The sequence below is a fragment of the Macaca thibetana genome, chromosome 10 (genome assembly GCF_024542745.1).
Source record: "Macaca thibetana thibetana isolate TM-01 chromosome 10, ASM2454274v1, whole genome shotgun sequence".
NCBI lineage: Eukaryota > Metazoa > Chordata > Mammalia > Primates > Cercopithecidae > Macaca > Macaca thibetana.
Genome location: NC_065587.1, coordinates 94,084,634 through 94,100,624, shown reverse-complemented (window position 1 = coordinate 94,100,624; position 15,991 = coordinate 94,084,634). Strand labels below are relative to the sequence as shown.

Here is a 15,991-nt window from a genome sequence, read left to right as displayed (position 1 = left end):
TTAGAAACCACCAAGAAACTTTCCTTGCCAAGTCATGTGGCCCCTCTCTCTCAGTGTACACATCTGGAAAATGGGCATAGCAGTTGTAGAAACTGCCTCAGGAGCAGGCTGGTGGAGCAGCGCCCGCTGTACAGCTGGTGTGCTGGTTTCTATTGCTGATGCGGATACGGGGCCCAGAGCTGCCTGGCACGGTGGGTCAGGCCAGCAGTGGGGTCCCATCTGACCCTGTCTCCTTCCTGTGGCAGAGGGCAGGTGGAGCAGCTGGTGAGGGAGCGTGACAAGGCAAGGCAGGACCTGGAGAGGGCCGAGAAGAGGAACCTGGAGTTTGTGAAAGAGATGGATGACTGCCACTCTGCCCTGGAGCAGCTCACCGAGAAGAAAATCAAGTGGGTTCTAGGCCCAGGATTCTTACCTGGGCCTCCCCAGCCCCTTTGAGGGCAGGTAGTAGATACAGGGCTGCCAGGGGCCAGAGCTGCGAGTGTGGCTGAGTGGAGACCCCTCTATTTCACCTGAGCCAGGGGGAATCCCGGGGGCAAAACCTTGAGAAAGTGGAGCCCTGCTCTTCCGGGGGTTGGTGCAGTGCCTGGCCCTGGCTGCGTCCCCGTGGGCTGAGGAGGTCCTGCCTCCTGCCCTTGCTTTGCTGGTCTCTTTCTCACACAAGCCAAGCCTTTCTGCCCCTAGCTGCATGCCTGTGATGCAAGAGGCAGGTGGCTGTGTTGCAAGGGCTGGCAATGGCTTCCTTTTGGCCCAGTAGGTAGAAGGAGCCCAGAGAAGGAACCCAACTCCAGGTATCACAGCTGTAGTGACCCCAGTGTGGGGACAGTTGTGTGGAACAGTGGCTGGATAGACCAGAGAAAAGGATTTCTGATTTGTTTTTATTTTTGTTTTTGTTTTTGAGATGGAATCTCCCTCTGTAGCCCAGGCTGGAGTGCAGTGGCGTGATCTTGGCTCACTGCAACCTCCGCCTCCCAGGTTCGAGCAATTCTGCCTCACCCTCCCAAGTAGCTGGGATTACAGGCGCCCGCCACCACACCTGGCTAATTTTTGTATTTTTAGTAGAAATGGGGTTTCACCATGTTGGCTAGGCTGACCAACTCCTGACTTCAAGTGATCCGTCCCCATCAGCCTCCCAAAGTGCTGGGATTACAGGTGTGAGCCACCACGCCTGGCCTTAGATTTCTGATTTGTGTAAGGATACAACCACCGCACTGCTTCATGAACAGCACATCTGAAGAAATCCCACCCAAGAGGGCGCCCCAGGCTCAGGCAGGGAGAGGGGCTTCTCTGTGTTATTGGTGGGGCACATGTCTGCCAGGGCTCAGCTGCTGTTCACCTGAAGTTTGCTCATGCCTTGGGGGTCCTCCAGGGGTAGCTCAGGACAGGCTTTCCTGGCTCTGAGTCACAGCTCTTGGGCAGGGGCAGCAAGACATGGCTGGTCTCCCTGCCATTCTCCCTTGTCAGTGGGTCCTCTGGTGGCTCGGGAGGTCTGCCCAAGGCCACAGTCCTGGCCCTGTTGTCCCCACGCCCTTGGGTTCTTGGTCTGCAGGTCGGCCCACCCTCTGCATTGCACAACACAGACACAGCACTCACTGCCATGGCCCTGGTGGCGGTGGCTCAGCTGAGCGTGGCTCGCAGAGAAGAGCTACGCACGGTGGAGCCATGTGGTGTGGCACCCGCCAGGGATGCGGGCAGTTTGCCTAGGGTGCTGCGGGGTCCCCAGGGTGAGTTAGCCTGCAGATGGGAGCCCGGCCGCTGGCCACATCGCATGTTGGAATTGTGCCAGCTGCACCGCGGGCTGAAGCCTGAAGCTGCTTCTCCTTCACCAAAGAAACCCTGAGCAACAAGGTCCATGGCCTCTGGGGAAGTGATTTTGGTTGGTAAGACGGCTGTGGTGTGTCTCCTGTGTGCACCAGGGGTTGTCTCACTTAACAGCCATTGGGACCAAATAGGCCATTTATTCCCATTGTTCAGCCAAACAAATGGAGTCCTAGAGCAGCTCAGTAACCGGCCCCGTCCTGCAGCAGTGAGCGTGGGTGTGTGAAGCTGACACCCAGGTCTCCCTTCTCCTGGCCTTACACTGTTTCTGGGACAGCCGAAGGCCACTGGTCAGCTTTCTGGGGAGCAAGAATCTCAGGTGGGAGAAGCTTGAGGGCAGAGCCCAGCCACTCTCCTTCAGGCCTCCCAGAGCCAGGCACAGTCCGGGACCAGCTCTAAGACCAGTGGACCCCCCATCTCCATAACCCATATCCTCAGGGTTTCCACGGATCTGTTCTGGGCAGAAGGGCGTCCCTGCTGCACCTCCTGCAGCCGCCACCTCCATGTGGTTCAGTCCATAGGGGCGGCTGGGACAGGGCGGGACCTCACCCCACCTCTGTTCGCCTGCACCTCCCAAGTCCTCTTTCCTTCCAGTGCTGGCTGGGGACAGCCGTACACAGCAGGTCCAGATCTACATGTGCCTCTACATGGTGTGAGGAGTTAGTGTGAGTGCGTGGGGCCTGTGGAGTGCAAGGGCATGTGGGGTGCAATGAGGGTGCTGTGAGCATGCATGGGGCCTCAGGTATGTGGGGTGCAGCGGTGGTGCAGTGCGAGTGCGTGGGGCCCACGGGGTGCACTGGGGGTGCTGTGAGTGTGCGTGGGGCCCATGCGGTGCACTGGGGGTGTTGTGAGTGTATGTGGGGCCCGTATGCTGCCATGTGGGTGCTTTGAGCGTGCTTAGGGCCTGTGGGGTGCAGTGGGGGTACTGTGAGTGGGGCTAGAGGGGTGCAGTGGAGAGTACTGTGTGCATGTGTGGAGCCTGTGGGGTGCAGTGGGGGTGCTGAGTATATGTAGGAACTGTGTGGTGCCATGTGGGTGCTGTGAGTGTGCGTGGGGCCTGTGGGGTGCAGTGGGGGTGCTGTGTGCGTGGGGTGCAGTGGGGGGTGCTGTGTGAGTGCATGGGGCCTCTGCGGCCTGCGGGCCCCCTGGAGTGTACGTTTTTGGTGCCACTGGCTCCTGTGGCTGTGGTGGTGGTGAGAAGCCCCTATAGGACAGTGGTCATTTTCAGGGAAGCTAAAAGTTAAGTCTCCTTTCACCAAACATGAGGAGGTGTCTGGTGAGGCCAAAAACTGGGTACAGGGACAGGTACAGGCAGTGGTTGGGGCCCTTGCCCTCCACGTGGAAGAGCTGGGCCAGGCCTCAAGGCCCGAGTTCCCTGCCCTGAGCGTGGAAGGCATTTCATTAGGAAGCGGTATTTCCCTGCTCCTGTGGGCAGGAAGAGTCTCTGTGGTCTCCGTCAGCTGAGCTATTCTGGGCCAGCCTTGCAGCGTCATCGTTCCCAACTGGCTGAGAAATTCCTAGAGGAGGGACCAAAAGATGCTCCCGACCCCCAGGGGAGGTGACCTTGGCTTTGTTGCTTAAGACATTCTCATAGCTCCCTGCCTTCCAGGGCTCACATGAGGCCAGTTTGGATCTCCACAGAGGAGACAATTGCTAACATTTAGGAGCTGAAAGTATGTCATGGAGACCCACGGGGAGCTCTAGGAACTCATTTCCTCTCCCTGGACGCCCCCTCCTTTCTCCTGATGGCTCTGTTGTAAGCTTGGTTCGTCTGTCTCTCACTTTCACCCTGAGTGTCGGGATCCAGCTATCCCTGTTGGTGCCACAGGGATCTTGGTGCTGCCTCTCAGGACCTGAGGGGCTGGGCTCTGACCTCCAGCAACCTCTCTCTCCCGAGCACAGCCTCATCCCAGCCTGGGGGTTAGCAGAGCTCCTAGACAAGGGTGCTCCTTGTGAGACACTTGTGTTCAAAGCTAGAAGTAAGTTGACTTTGATACTCAGTTTGAGTAACTGAAAACTGATTTGCTTCTGTCCACACATGTATAGCTTGATTCTCTCCCAACCATTTGGAAAGACTTGTGTGAATTGTCTTTCCCAGGGTTAGAGGATTGGAAACACTAAGGCAGCACCTCTGTTCTTGAACCTGGTGAAGGGATGCATTAGAGGTGCTAAGTTGCAGCCTCAGAACCCACGTGGCCCTGAGAGCTTGGGTTTTGTCCTATGAGCAATGGGAGTTATGAGTAGGTTTCTGTAAGTAGCTTTTATTATTGCATTAGGTTTTCCTTATTATAAACGTAATGAGTGATATATGTTTATTGCACACATTTTAGAAAATACAATTAAAGGAAAAATAAACCTAGAAATCTCACTTTCCAGGGGGTATCACTGTTTACATTTTCTATATGTCTTTCACCTTTTTTTTCTATGCACATAATTCTTAAAAAATGATACCATGTTGTGGCCGGGCGCGGTGGCTCACGCCGGTAATTCCAGCACTTTGGGAGGCCGAGGCGGGCAGATCATGAGGTCAGGAGATCGAGACCATCCTGGCTAACATGGTGAAACCCCATCTCTACCAAAAAATACAAAAATTTAGCCGGGCGTGGTGGCCGGCGCCTGTAGTCCCAGCTACTCAGGAGGCTGAGGCAGGAGAATGGCGTAAACCCGGGTGGTGGAGCTTACAGTGAGCGGCAATTGCGCCACTGCACTCCAGCCTGGGCGACAGAGTGAGACTCCGTCTCAAAAAAAAAAAAAAAAAAAGATATCATGTTGTATATGCTTTTCTGATGGCCACAGAGCATCTCACATGGATCTTTGTGTGGATCTGCTGTAATTTATTTGACCATTTCCCCATTTTTGTATATTTCAAAAGTTTTTAAAGAGTAGGCTGATGTAGCTTTAACACTACCCCAAAAGATTTGTGGCGTATTATATTACTCAGATTATTGTACTTCCTTCATACTCTTCCCTTTAGAGTGTTGTTTCTTTAAAGTTCTGAGCCAAGATTAAAAGCCCGGGCTCTGGGGCCGAGGTGTCTCGGACTTGGTTATGGGCATCACCAGGCTTCTGCAGAATCGGAGCCTCACTGGTCTTCAGTCTCGGTAGACGTGGTCTGAGAATTCCTGTGAAGCTGCTGTTTCAGAGATGAGATTGAGCGTTGAACACTGTTTTTCCTGCTAATGGAAGTGGTTATTGCAAAAGATGAATGTAGCATCTGAGAAAAAAGTACCCCCCACCTCTTCCTCAGATTGCTTTGGGAATTCACTGCCTATGGGTTTCATGCTGCCTCCCTCTTTGGGAGGGAGGCGATTTTCATGTGCATTTGGTATCAAAAGTCTTTAAAGGGCTGTTGCCTGCCATGCACACCAGGTGGAGGGGCCACCTTGGGACTCAGCCCAGGGAGCTGTGCTCCTCACTGTGAGGGGGCAGCTGGTGGCATTTGCCATGTGACCCACCAGATCCCCTTGTCTGGGGTCACCTCCACCAGCCCATGAGGGAGGAGCACCAACCCTCAGATTTGCCTCCCAGCATGGGCAGCTCAGCCAAGGCAGGACGGCCCTGCACGTGCTGAGGACAGGGGCGTTTCTGAGAGGGAGGAGGCTAGGAAGGTGGTGACGTGGGCCTGGGTGGCCCTGAGATGACATGTCTGACGTGTGATGTGTGACATGTTACAGGCACCTGGAGCAGGGGTACCGGGAAAGGCTGAGCCTCCTGCGGTCTGAGGTGGAGGCAGAGCGAGAGCTGTTCTGGGAGCAGGCCCACAGGCAGAGGGCCGCGCTAGAGTGGGACGTGGGGCGCCTGCAGGCTGAGGAGGCTGGCCTCCGGGAGAAGCTGACCCTGGCCCTGAAGGTAGGGGCGTCCCCAGGGTATCCAAGAATCTGGGGGGAGCCTGAGCGTTCCCCATACCCACGTCATCCTGGCCGAGGATCCAGATCACACCTGCCAGTGCCCTCAAGCTTATGTTTCAGGGCAGGGCCTGAGGGAGCACCTGCCGCAGTGAGGAGGTGTCCCACACGCTGCAGAGCAGAAGGGGTCCTGGCTTGCCAGCAGGACGTTGCCCCTCCTTCCCCGCCACTCCCACTCTCTGCCCTGGGCCAGGTGGACCTGAGGTCAGGGAGGACCAGCACCTGCAGCCAGCAGTGCTTCAACCCCAGAAACCAGGAACACCTGTGGGGGCAGCAAAGCGACCAGAACCTAAAGCCCAGCCTGCCTGAGGCTGGGTTTGTGGCCTGGAGCTGATAGGGTTTGATGGGCTTTGGTGAGTGTCTCACACCTGTTGCCGGACGTTGACTCCAGTGAGGCATTGCAGTGGGACAGAGGTGCTGGCCCTTCCTGTGCTGGTTCTTGCTCTGCTCCCACCTGTGTCCTCCTCTCCTAACTCCCCACACCTGCCCCACCTCCCGGAAGGAGGGACTGAGCAGCCTGAGCCCCCAAACAGCCTTGCTCTCCACCCTTCTCACCACAGTCCCCCACCGTCTGCAGATGCTGCCTCCTCCCCCAGTGATGGCCGTCTGAGCTGTCCTGGTGCAATATCAGATTGATGGTTTAGGTATGGCTCTGAAAGGATGCCTTTTCTGTAATACTTTTGCAATGCTTTTGTATTCCCCACCGTTTCTTTCTTTTTTTTTTTTTTTTTTTTTTTTTTGAGATGGAGTCTCGCTCTGTCGCCCAGGCTAGAGTGCAGTGGCACGATCTCCACTCACTGCAAGTTCCGCCTCCCAGGTTCACACCATTCTCCTGCCTCAGCCTCCTGAGTAGCAGGGACTACAGGCTCCCGCCACCATGCCTGGCTAATTTTTTGTATTTTCAGTAGAGTCGGGGTTTCACCATGTTAGCCAGGATGGTCTTGATTTCCTGACCTTGTGATCTGCCCGCCTCGGCCTCCCAAAGTGCTGGGATTACAGGCGTGAGCCACTGCACCCAGCTCCCCACCCTTTCTGGTATGACTCATGGCCTTTCTGAGCACAGAGTAAGGGAGGGGACAAGAGAAGTGAAGACAATGGGGTAGCCACAGTCTGGGTGGGCTCTGGGGTCTGTCCTGGGAGGCTGGGGGCCATCCCCGGCACAGCCGCCTGCACAGCACCAGCTGCCTCGAGAGCGGCGGGTGGGGGTTCTTTCCTGATGCCCAGTGTTGTGGGGAGCAAGCCTCTCACCTACATCCTGCACACATCCCCTCCGTCCTGCAGGAGCCTGACGAGCCACTGGCCTGTGTCTCCTAGGAAAACAGTCGCCTACAGAAGGAGATTGTGGAAGTGGCAGAAAAGCTTTCAGATTCAGAGAGGCTGGCCCTGAAGCTGCAGAAGGACCTGGAGTTTGTGCTGAAGGACAAGGCGCGTCCCTTTGCTGACAGTGCGCCTCCAGAGGGAAGGGCCTGCTGGGCAGAGTGGGGGTGGCGGGGGTGGCGGGGGTGGCGGGGGAGAGATGCAGCAGGTAACGGAATTCGGTATTCTCCTAAAATTTTGAATGAAGAGAAAGTCAGCGTGAGGCCTTCCCTCTGCTTCCTCTGCGTGATGATGTGGGGGGCTGTCTGCCCGCGCAGCACAACTGCTCACTAGCGACAGCTTCAGTGGTGGGGGGCATGGAGGGAGAGCAGGGCCCTCCCTGGCTGTCACCTCGGGAGGAGGACGGGGAGAGGGGCTGCCCAGGGCCAGGGTCTGGGCTCCAGGGATGAGTGTGGCCACCTTAGATAAATCTGGAAAATCCTTCTGCCTTGTGACCTTCTAGACGGGGGAGTAGGGAGAAGGAGGGGGGATGGCTGCTGTACCTGGAGATGCAGCGCCTGGTGTTGGCGGAAGCTGGGCAGGTTCTTGGAGCCCAGGGGCTGGAGAAGCAGGTCCCCCCTCTGTCCGAGGCCCACCTGTGACTTCCTGCGTGTCTGACTTTCAGCTGGAGCCACAGAGTGCAGAGCTCCTGGCCCAGGAGGAGCGGTTCGCAGCAGTCCTGAAGGAATACGAGCTCAAGTGCCGGGTACGTGCCCCGCTCTGTCTGCCTTATAGTCTCATGTCCAGGCTCTGGGTCTCCACACGCAGGTGGTTCACAGGAACGCAGGAGTGTCTGCTCCAGGGAGAGCCTCTGCTTGCGGCCGTTCTCGACCATGGCCTTGCCACACTCCTAGACTTAGGGTTCCCTGGTTCTCATTGCCACCTATCCTGAAGGCCACCTCTGTGTGTCCAGGCACCATGCAGGGCATTGTCGTCTTCTGTTGTTCATGTTTAGCTTTCCTGGGCCAAACCTGCCACGCGTGTCCGTTTGTCAGTTGGAGACACAGGAGTGCAGGGTGCAGTGGACGCGGTGAATGAATCTTAAACCCAGGAGGACCCGCGTACACCCTTAATGTTCTCAAGGACCCCAAACAGCTTTTGTTGATGTAGGTTATGTGGATTAAATTTAACATTTACCATGGTAAAAATTAAAGTGGAAATTTTTTAAATTTATTAATTTATTTAAGAATAATAATGTAATAATAGGTTAGCATAAATAGCCTATTTTGGGGAACATAGCTGTTTTCCAAAAGAAAGACAAACTAGCCAGGCATGTGCTGTGGTGTTGCATTCTTGCCAGCCTCCTCACTGGCCAGCCCAACAGAGGACGGGATGCTCAAACCTGCTGCTGCGTCAGTCCCTCGTGATATCACATGACGCAGAGCATCTGGAACTGCCATGTGCCCCGAAAGAGAATGAGCACAAGGAGGCCGGAAGCGGTGGCTCACAAGGTCAGGAGTTCAAGACCAGCCTGGCCAAGATGGTGAAACCCCATCTCTACTAAAAATACAAAAATTAGCTAGGTGTGGTGGTGCATGCCTGTAGTCCCAGCTACTCAGGAGGCTGAGGCGGGAGAATTACTCGAACCCAAGAGGCGGAGACTGCAGTGAGCCAAGATCGCGCCACTGCACTCCAGCCTGGGCGGCAGAGCGACTCCTCCCCCCCCCCCAAAAAAAGAGAATGAGCGCAAAGAAGTCACTTCACACCTCAACGTGCCACACATTCATCTGCCCCGCTGGGTCACGTGTGGGCTGCTGGGAGGCCTGGACGTCCACCCTCACAGCCTGTGTTTCTGGTTCTGTCAGACACAGAGTGACTGATTGTTCAGGTTCAGAGCCTGCAGTTGGACCACCACCCTCCTTGGCACATTTTGAATGCAAGCTGCCAGGTTCTGGGGCATTCCAAAGCCTCCATTTCTTCCCCTCCCTGCTCACCTGAGCATGCAGAGACCGTGGAATGTTTTAAAGCTCAGGTGTTTCCCTAGATCTGCAAGAATGGTTCTGTGAGGAAAGCCCGGTTCCAGTGCCTTGAAGGCCGCCTCGCAGACGAGCCGATGGCTAGCCCAGGCAGCTCCCCGTGGGTCTCACCCCACAGGACCCATCCTCTTGAAGAAAATTCTGTGTAGAAGAAAACAAACTAGAGTTGAGTTAGGTTGATTATTAACAATACAGAAAAGTTACCTTATCTCTAGTCATTCACCACATGGTTCTTTCATAGGCAGCTCCTTGTTAGGTTTTAATTTGCCAAAAGTTAATTTATGCAAAACTTACACAGAAACATTTTTTTCACCATCAAAACCCCAGTCGTTGACCCAGCTGCCCCTCTTACATCCTGGCATAGAGAGGGTTAGGTCCAAACGAGTTATAACAGTAGGCACTGAACCCAGCCAAGCGCTCAGCATCAGGAATGGCTGGGCATGTTACGACTGTTGTTCTAACAGAACCCTGTATAGGCTTGAAAATAACATGGAAGCGGATGATTTTAGGCATGGAATTCTCTCCAGGTGGCATTGCCAGGTGAACAGAGATAAGTCACCTGCCTCCACAAATAACAGCCATTTAAGACCCTGTATAATCCGCTCCCCCCACCCAGCAAAAATGAGAAAAATATCTGAAGGTATCAGTAGAGCTTGCTTACTCTTCACTCATTCATTTCTCCTGCAAGTTAGCTTTAATAATAATTTTAATAAAAATTTTCAAGTTGGGCAACCATAGTTTATAACTATATGAACAGGTGATGATCTGAAACTGACTTAATTTTACCCGGTGGGTAATCTGTAGTTACCTTGGGTGGTGATGCCACAGCACAACTGGTTTTAGTTACAGCTCATTCTTTCCATGTGTGAATCTTAAGGCCACATCACCCCATGCTGAAAATCTGTGATTGTTTCTGGGGATACTGTGATGGTCATTGTTAAGTGAGCAATCGATGTGAAATTTGAAATTTGAGCAGGTATTATGGAGAAAATATGTCTGTGAAGCTGGTAAGTCATGGGCTGCCCTATAGTCAGAGAACCAGATAAAGCATTGTTGTTCGATTTTAAGGGTCTGTTCTCGATTCACTGTGAATGATCTCCCTCCCATGTAAAGTGACCCTGACTTTGTCCTGCCGCACGTTGCTTTGCAACCCCAGAGGATCGAGGTGAGCCCGAGCTTGCGTTCTCAGTGGCTGTGCTTCCCCCTTCCTGTCTGTGGTTTGCCTCCATCTGGGCACCCTACCATCATTCCCTGCACGTCTCATTCTCCTTTTGAGAATCCTGCGTGTGGTGAGCGGCGTCACCTTCCCTCTGCCTCGACTGGTGTGTGTGGGGTGGGTGGGGCCTGCCGTGTGGATGGGTTCTAGACAGTGCGCTGCTAGGACTGCAGCTGCATGTGGGCTGCCGGCTTCCTCCTCTTGTAGCTGCTGGAGCAGACTCAGAACCTAGAGATAACCTGCCATTAATAGGTTCCTTTAGTGCCCTGGATTTTTCAAATGTAAAACTCTTCTTTCTTTAACGTGATTCTGTTACTTAAAGACATGCTATTCTTTTCGTCTGGGGTTCTTTCAATTTTATTTTTTGAAACAGCAGAGATATTTTATATTTAAATGCTAACCTATTTATTCAGATATTTCCCCTTTCCTTTTTTTGGATATTTTTTGTCTGTTTCAAACTAACATTTAGAACATTTAAAAACTTTTTATATGAAAACAATTTCAAACTTTCATAGTTACAAACAAAACTAGTGCACAGAACACCTGTCTGTGTACCTTTTACCCACATGCACCTGTTCACACTTCACCCCGTTGGCTCTGCCTTCGCATACCTGCTCACTGGCTTGTTGGTGTGGGTGTGAACATGTAGACATCGTTATTTCTGAACCACAGCCTCAAGTAATCCAAAGGAAACATCAGCAAACCCCAACATGAGACCATTTCTATGAAAAATGGGCAGGAAGAACAGTGTTCTTCAAAATTATCAATGTCATAAAAGACAAAGAAAGGCTGTGGGAATGTTTCAGAGTCAAGGACGTTAAAGGAACAGGACAACTGAAGGCAGCACCTGGCCCTGGACAAAACACTGGAGAATCCACTGAGAAAAGGAGAAAACGCTGTGATCTTCACAACATCCAAGTTTTATTTACTATACCTTCTAAAGCCTAGTTCATAATAGATTTTTACAATAATAATGTTTGATTTAATAAAAATTAAGACCCATTGATCAAAAGACACAAATGGGAGTAAATGTTTGTGAATTATGTATTTATCTGATAAAAGACTTGGATCCAGAATATATGAAAACTCTCTCCGAATATGAATACGTTACCTAATAAGAAAAAAGTGTATAAGTACCCATAAAGATACTAAACATCGTGATTTAGCATCCGAGGGTCAGATACGCACATCCTGACCCTTCACAGCCCAGGGCTTGTGTGCACTTCCTAAGAAACGCTTCCTCTGCCAGGCGCGGTGGCTCATGCCTGTAATCCCAGCACTTTGGGAGGCTGAGGCGGGTGGATCACGAGGTCAGGAGATCGAGACCAGCCTGGCTAACATGGTGAAACCCCGTCTCTACTAAAAATACAAAAACTAGCCGGGCGTGGTGGTGGGCGCCTGTAGTCCCAGCTACTCGGGAGGCTGAGGCAGGAGAATGGCGTGAACCCGGGAGACGGAGCTTGCAGTGAGCTGAGATCCCGCCACTGCACTCCAGCCTGGGCGACAGAGCAGGACTCCATCTCAAAAAAAAAAAAAAAAAAAGAAACGCTTCCTCCTGTTCTGCTGGCAGTGCTGTGCAGCTTCCTGCTGCTACAGATGATCATGCAGAGTTCAAGGATTTGCAGGTTGCTTATTAAGCCTTTGGTAGGCTTCAAATTGACACAGGCTTTAAACTACAGAAATTTGTAAAAGCCACAAGTGAGGGCTTTTATTTCCTGGAGAGTAAGTTTTCCAACACCCGACTGAATATTTTCTCCATGACTGAGGCATGCTTGCTAGCTTCATGAACTGCCATCGAAGCAACATATTACCTGCTGGCCGCGTTCCGCTTCCCTCAGTGCGTCCACCCAGGGCCAGGTGGTTTCTTTAATGTCCTTTACTCTGACTCATTTCCTTTCTTTGTCTTTATGACATTGATATTTTTGAAGAATGTTGTCCTCCTCGCTTTTTCATAGCAACGTTCTCGTTTTGTGCGTTTCTGATGTTTCCTGTTCACAGCCCTGAGGCTGTGCGTCTTCGACTGGCACAGCACGTGGGTGGTGATGTGCCCCGCTCGCTGGTGTTGCTTCTGATCTCTCAACCGAGGTGTCACCTGGTTTCCCTGCTCTGTAATCACCATTTTTTCTGCAACTATTAATAATACACAGTCAGCGGAGAGACACTCTAAGACCGTGCAAATATCCTGCCTTCATCAGAATTTTCCCTGGATTTAGCATCACGCTGCCACGGTGTCCTAGCCTTCCCGTCGCCCACGCGGCCTCCACTTGCTCCAGTGTCTGCTTAACAACATCATCCTTTCTTTCTGACATGTTCTTCTCTGCTTTGCGGCATATGATCTGAAGCAAATGGTTTCTTCTTTGGTGGTTAAAGCTGCAGAACCCTTTGCAAATTCAGCAGCCACTGAGGAAGGAATCCTACCCTTACCCAGGGCACTGCCTGACATGCAACATGCACACTGCAGCACCACTGCGGTTCCAACAAAGACTGTAGCTTCTGGTGGTGACAGTACTCTGCATTTTCTTTTCTCTTTTTTTTGAGACAGAGTCTCACTCTGTCACCAGGCTGGAGTGCAGTGGCACGATCTCGGCTCACTGCAACCTATGCCTCCCGGGTTAAAGCAATTCTCCTGTCTCAGCCTCCCGAGTAGCTGGGACTACAGGCACCCGCCACCACGCCTGGCTAATTTTTGTATTTTTAGTAGAGATCGGGGTTTCGCCATGTTGGCCAGGATGGTCTCGATCTCTTGACCTCATGATCTGCCGACCTCAGCCTCCCAAAGTGCTGGGATTATAGATGTGAGCCACCATGCCCAGCCGTACTCTGCATTTTCTACATTTCTCCCCAATAGCCGCCTTGCTTTTTTCTTTGGGTACCTCCCATACATCCAGTGATAGAAAGTGATGTAAGGGCCGGGCATGGTGGCTTACGCCTGTAATCCCAGCACTTTGGGAGGCTGAGGCGGGCATATCGCTTGAGACCAGGAGTTTGAGACCAACCTGACCAACATGGTGAAACCCTCTCTCTACTAAAAACACAAAAATAAATTAATTAATTAACCAGGCGTAGTGGCGCACACCTGTAATCCCAGCTACTTGGGAGGCTGAGGCAGGAGAATCACTTGAACCTGGTAGGAGGAGGCTGAAGTGAGCTGAGATTGCACCAGTGCACTCCAGCCTGAGGAACAGAGCAAGATTCTGTCTCTAAATAAATAAAGTAAAAATAGAAGTTTTAAAAAGTGATGTAGGGCAGAGAAAGTCAAGAAAGGACCTTTGTTTTGGCTTATCTCACCATGTCGTTAGCAACTTAAAATCCAGATGGTTTCCTGCTGGAAGCTAGGAAGCAACAGGCTGTCACCTCACAGTGCACCTCACCTGCAGGGGACCCTCCTAGAGGCCAGCTCAGCCATCTCACTGGGCTGAATAGCTGCAGCTGCTAGAGGAGGTGTCTGGCTCTGTCCCCGCAGGACCTGCAGGACCGCAACGATGAGCTGCAAGCTGAGCTGGAAGGCCTGTGGGCGCGGCTGCCCAAGAACCAGCACAGCCCCTCATGGAGCCCGGGTGGGTGCAGACGGCAGCTCTCTGGACTTGGCCCAGCAGGTAGGAGCCCGTCCCTGGAAGGGGGTGACCCAAGGCCTGCTGTTGACACCAAGGCCCAGAGCCAGGAAAGAAGAGTGGAGATGATGAAGATGATGATGTTGCTGTGACCTGAAGGGAGGTGGTCTGCTCTGCAGGGTCTTTCCAAGGAGGATCCAGTGATGCCACAGGGTGACCTTGCAACACGGAAGGTCACCTGGAGAGGGAGGAGGAAGGGAGGCTGAGGTTGGGCAGCCCCAGGTCTGGCCCAGCCTCTTCCCACATCTGAGAGTTGTTTCAGTGACATGGTATTTGCTGAGACTGAAGAGGTAAATCCCGGTGAATGTGCTGGGGCCTCCCAGTACTCAGGCCTATTCAGACGGAGGCTGTCAGGCTTGCCCTTGCTGCTTCTGTGTGATGTGGTAGCTGGCGCCACCCCCCAAGTCTGAGCGAGGCAGGGAGGCACCAGGCACCAAGGGGAGCGGCCCCACCTGACCGAGTGCCCCTGTGCTCCCAGCCAATGGGATTGGGACAAACTCCACAGACCCAGAGGCCCCAGAACCCACATCGAAGTGTCTCTGGCTCCTCTGCAGAGAGAATGGGGGTCCAGGTGCTGCAGCCGCCCTTGAGGTCTGCAGTGCTCCTTTTGGAGGATGGGGTGGCCTCTGCCCACCCAATAGCAGCATTCAATGCACGTGGCTCCGTGTCCACTGCTATGACAGGAGCCCATGGGGACCCAGCAGTCCCAGCTGCTTCCCTCGCTCCCCCGTCATGGCAACCTCAGCCCCTCAGAGATTTTGCTGCCATCTGTAACCCTGGGAGAACTTCAGAGTTCTCCTTTTGCCCTGAAACTGTTTACTCAATAAAATTTAAAAAATGGGCAATATGGGAACCTCCTAGGGGAGCCTAGTGGGGGCTTTTGTGCATGTGAGACCGACCTCCTGGGACCCCTAAGGCACCCCCTCCTTTGCTGGCTCCTGGATTGGAGTCAGGCTCCCAAGGCGCAGCCCCGACAGCTGGCAGACTCTCAGGAAGCTGCAGGGAGGAGCAAGACCCTGCCGGCCACCCATCCCGGAAACACACATATCCAGGATTGCCTGTACCCAGAGTGGTGACTGTGGGTCCGTAGCCCCATTGATGTCCCACCTGGACGCCGCTGGCCATCACACCTCCCTGCCCATCAGCCTCAGAGCGCTAATTCCAGCAGGGGTTAGTGTGCCAGACTTGCCTCTCAGAACCTGGCATCATTTGTGTGATTAAATAATAACATAGGGCCACCAAGAAAAGGTTATCTAAATAGATAGATAATCTCCGTGCACAGCGCTCTGGTCATCTGCACATCATCTAAAGCCCTGCACCACCGGGGATCTGCTGTGCCATAGCCCACTCCATCCTTCCATTTCCTCCGTGACCCTGACATCTTCAGCAAACAGGATTTAGGGTGCAGTAAATGTACCACAGCGCAGTGTATTTTAGAGACTGAAGGGGCTCCTGTGAATGATGTGGGGAGCTACCTATTCTCATCTCTGAGTGTTGTGGTAAATAACGGAATGCTGCGTACTGAGGAGTGCTGACTTTCAGGACGCAGTGTCATCCTCACGGCCAGCACCGCCTGCCCCTCATGGATGCTGCCCAAATATCAGATTGGAAGGTTTAGAAGGGGCCCCCGTGGCATCCTCAGTGTGACAAACGGAAGTGTCCTCTTGTTTGCAGGCATTTCATTCCTGGGTAATTCTGTTCCAGTGAGTATAGAAACGGAGCTGATGATGGAGCAGGTGAAGGAGCATTACGAAGACCTCAGGACCCAGCTGGAGACCAAGGTGAGCGTGGGGCTGTGGGGCTGTGGGGCCCTTGGGAGCAGCTGCTGTGTGTCGGGCAGCTTTACTTGGCCACACTGACATTTCCACGTGTGTCTGCCCCGGAATCCTTTGTCTCATTGTGAGCCCCTGTCAGGAGGTAAGTTTGTAGGGAAATGCAAATAAAACTGACATGCTGCCCGAACCCTCTTTGGAAGGACACAGGACATAGGATAACTGATGGGAAGGGAATGGTGTGATGCTCTGGAGTGTCACAAGGGGACACTTGAGGCAGCGCCGTGGCCAGCCCTCCTTGCCGGTCTGCGGGTGGGAATCAGTTACTGGCTGTGCTCCC

At 53.1% G+C, this 15,991-nt stretch overlaps 1 protein-coding gene across 1 annotated transcript in view; it reads left to right on the top strand.

Moving 5' to 3' along the window:
- NINL (ninein like) overlaps window positions 1–15,991 on the top strand; it is an 83,065-nt gene that overhangs the window by 40,822 nt on the left and 26,252 nt on the right. Inside the window, exons 10-15 of the mRNA XM_050745539.1 lie at window positions 246–386; window positions 5,490–5,664; window positions 7,035–7,145; window positions 7,702–7,782; window positions 13,732–13,864; window positions 15,554–15,660. Of these exons, the coding sequence (XP_050601496.1) occupies window positions 246–386; window positions 5,490–5,664; window positions 7,035–7,145; window positions 7,702–7,782; window positions 13,732–13,864; window positions 15,554–15,660 (748 nt within the window). The remainder of the gene's footprint in view (window positions 1–245; window positions 387–5,489; window positions 5,665–7,034; window positions 7,146–7,701; window positions 7,783–13,731; window positions 13,865–15,553; window positions 15,661–15,991) is intronic.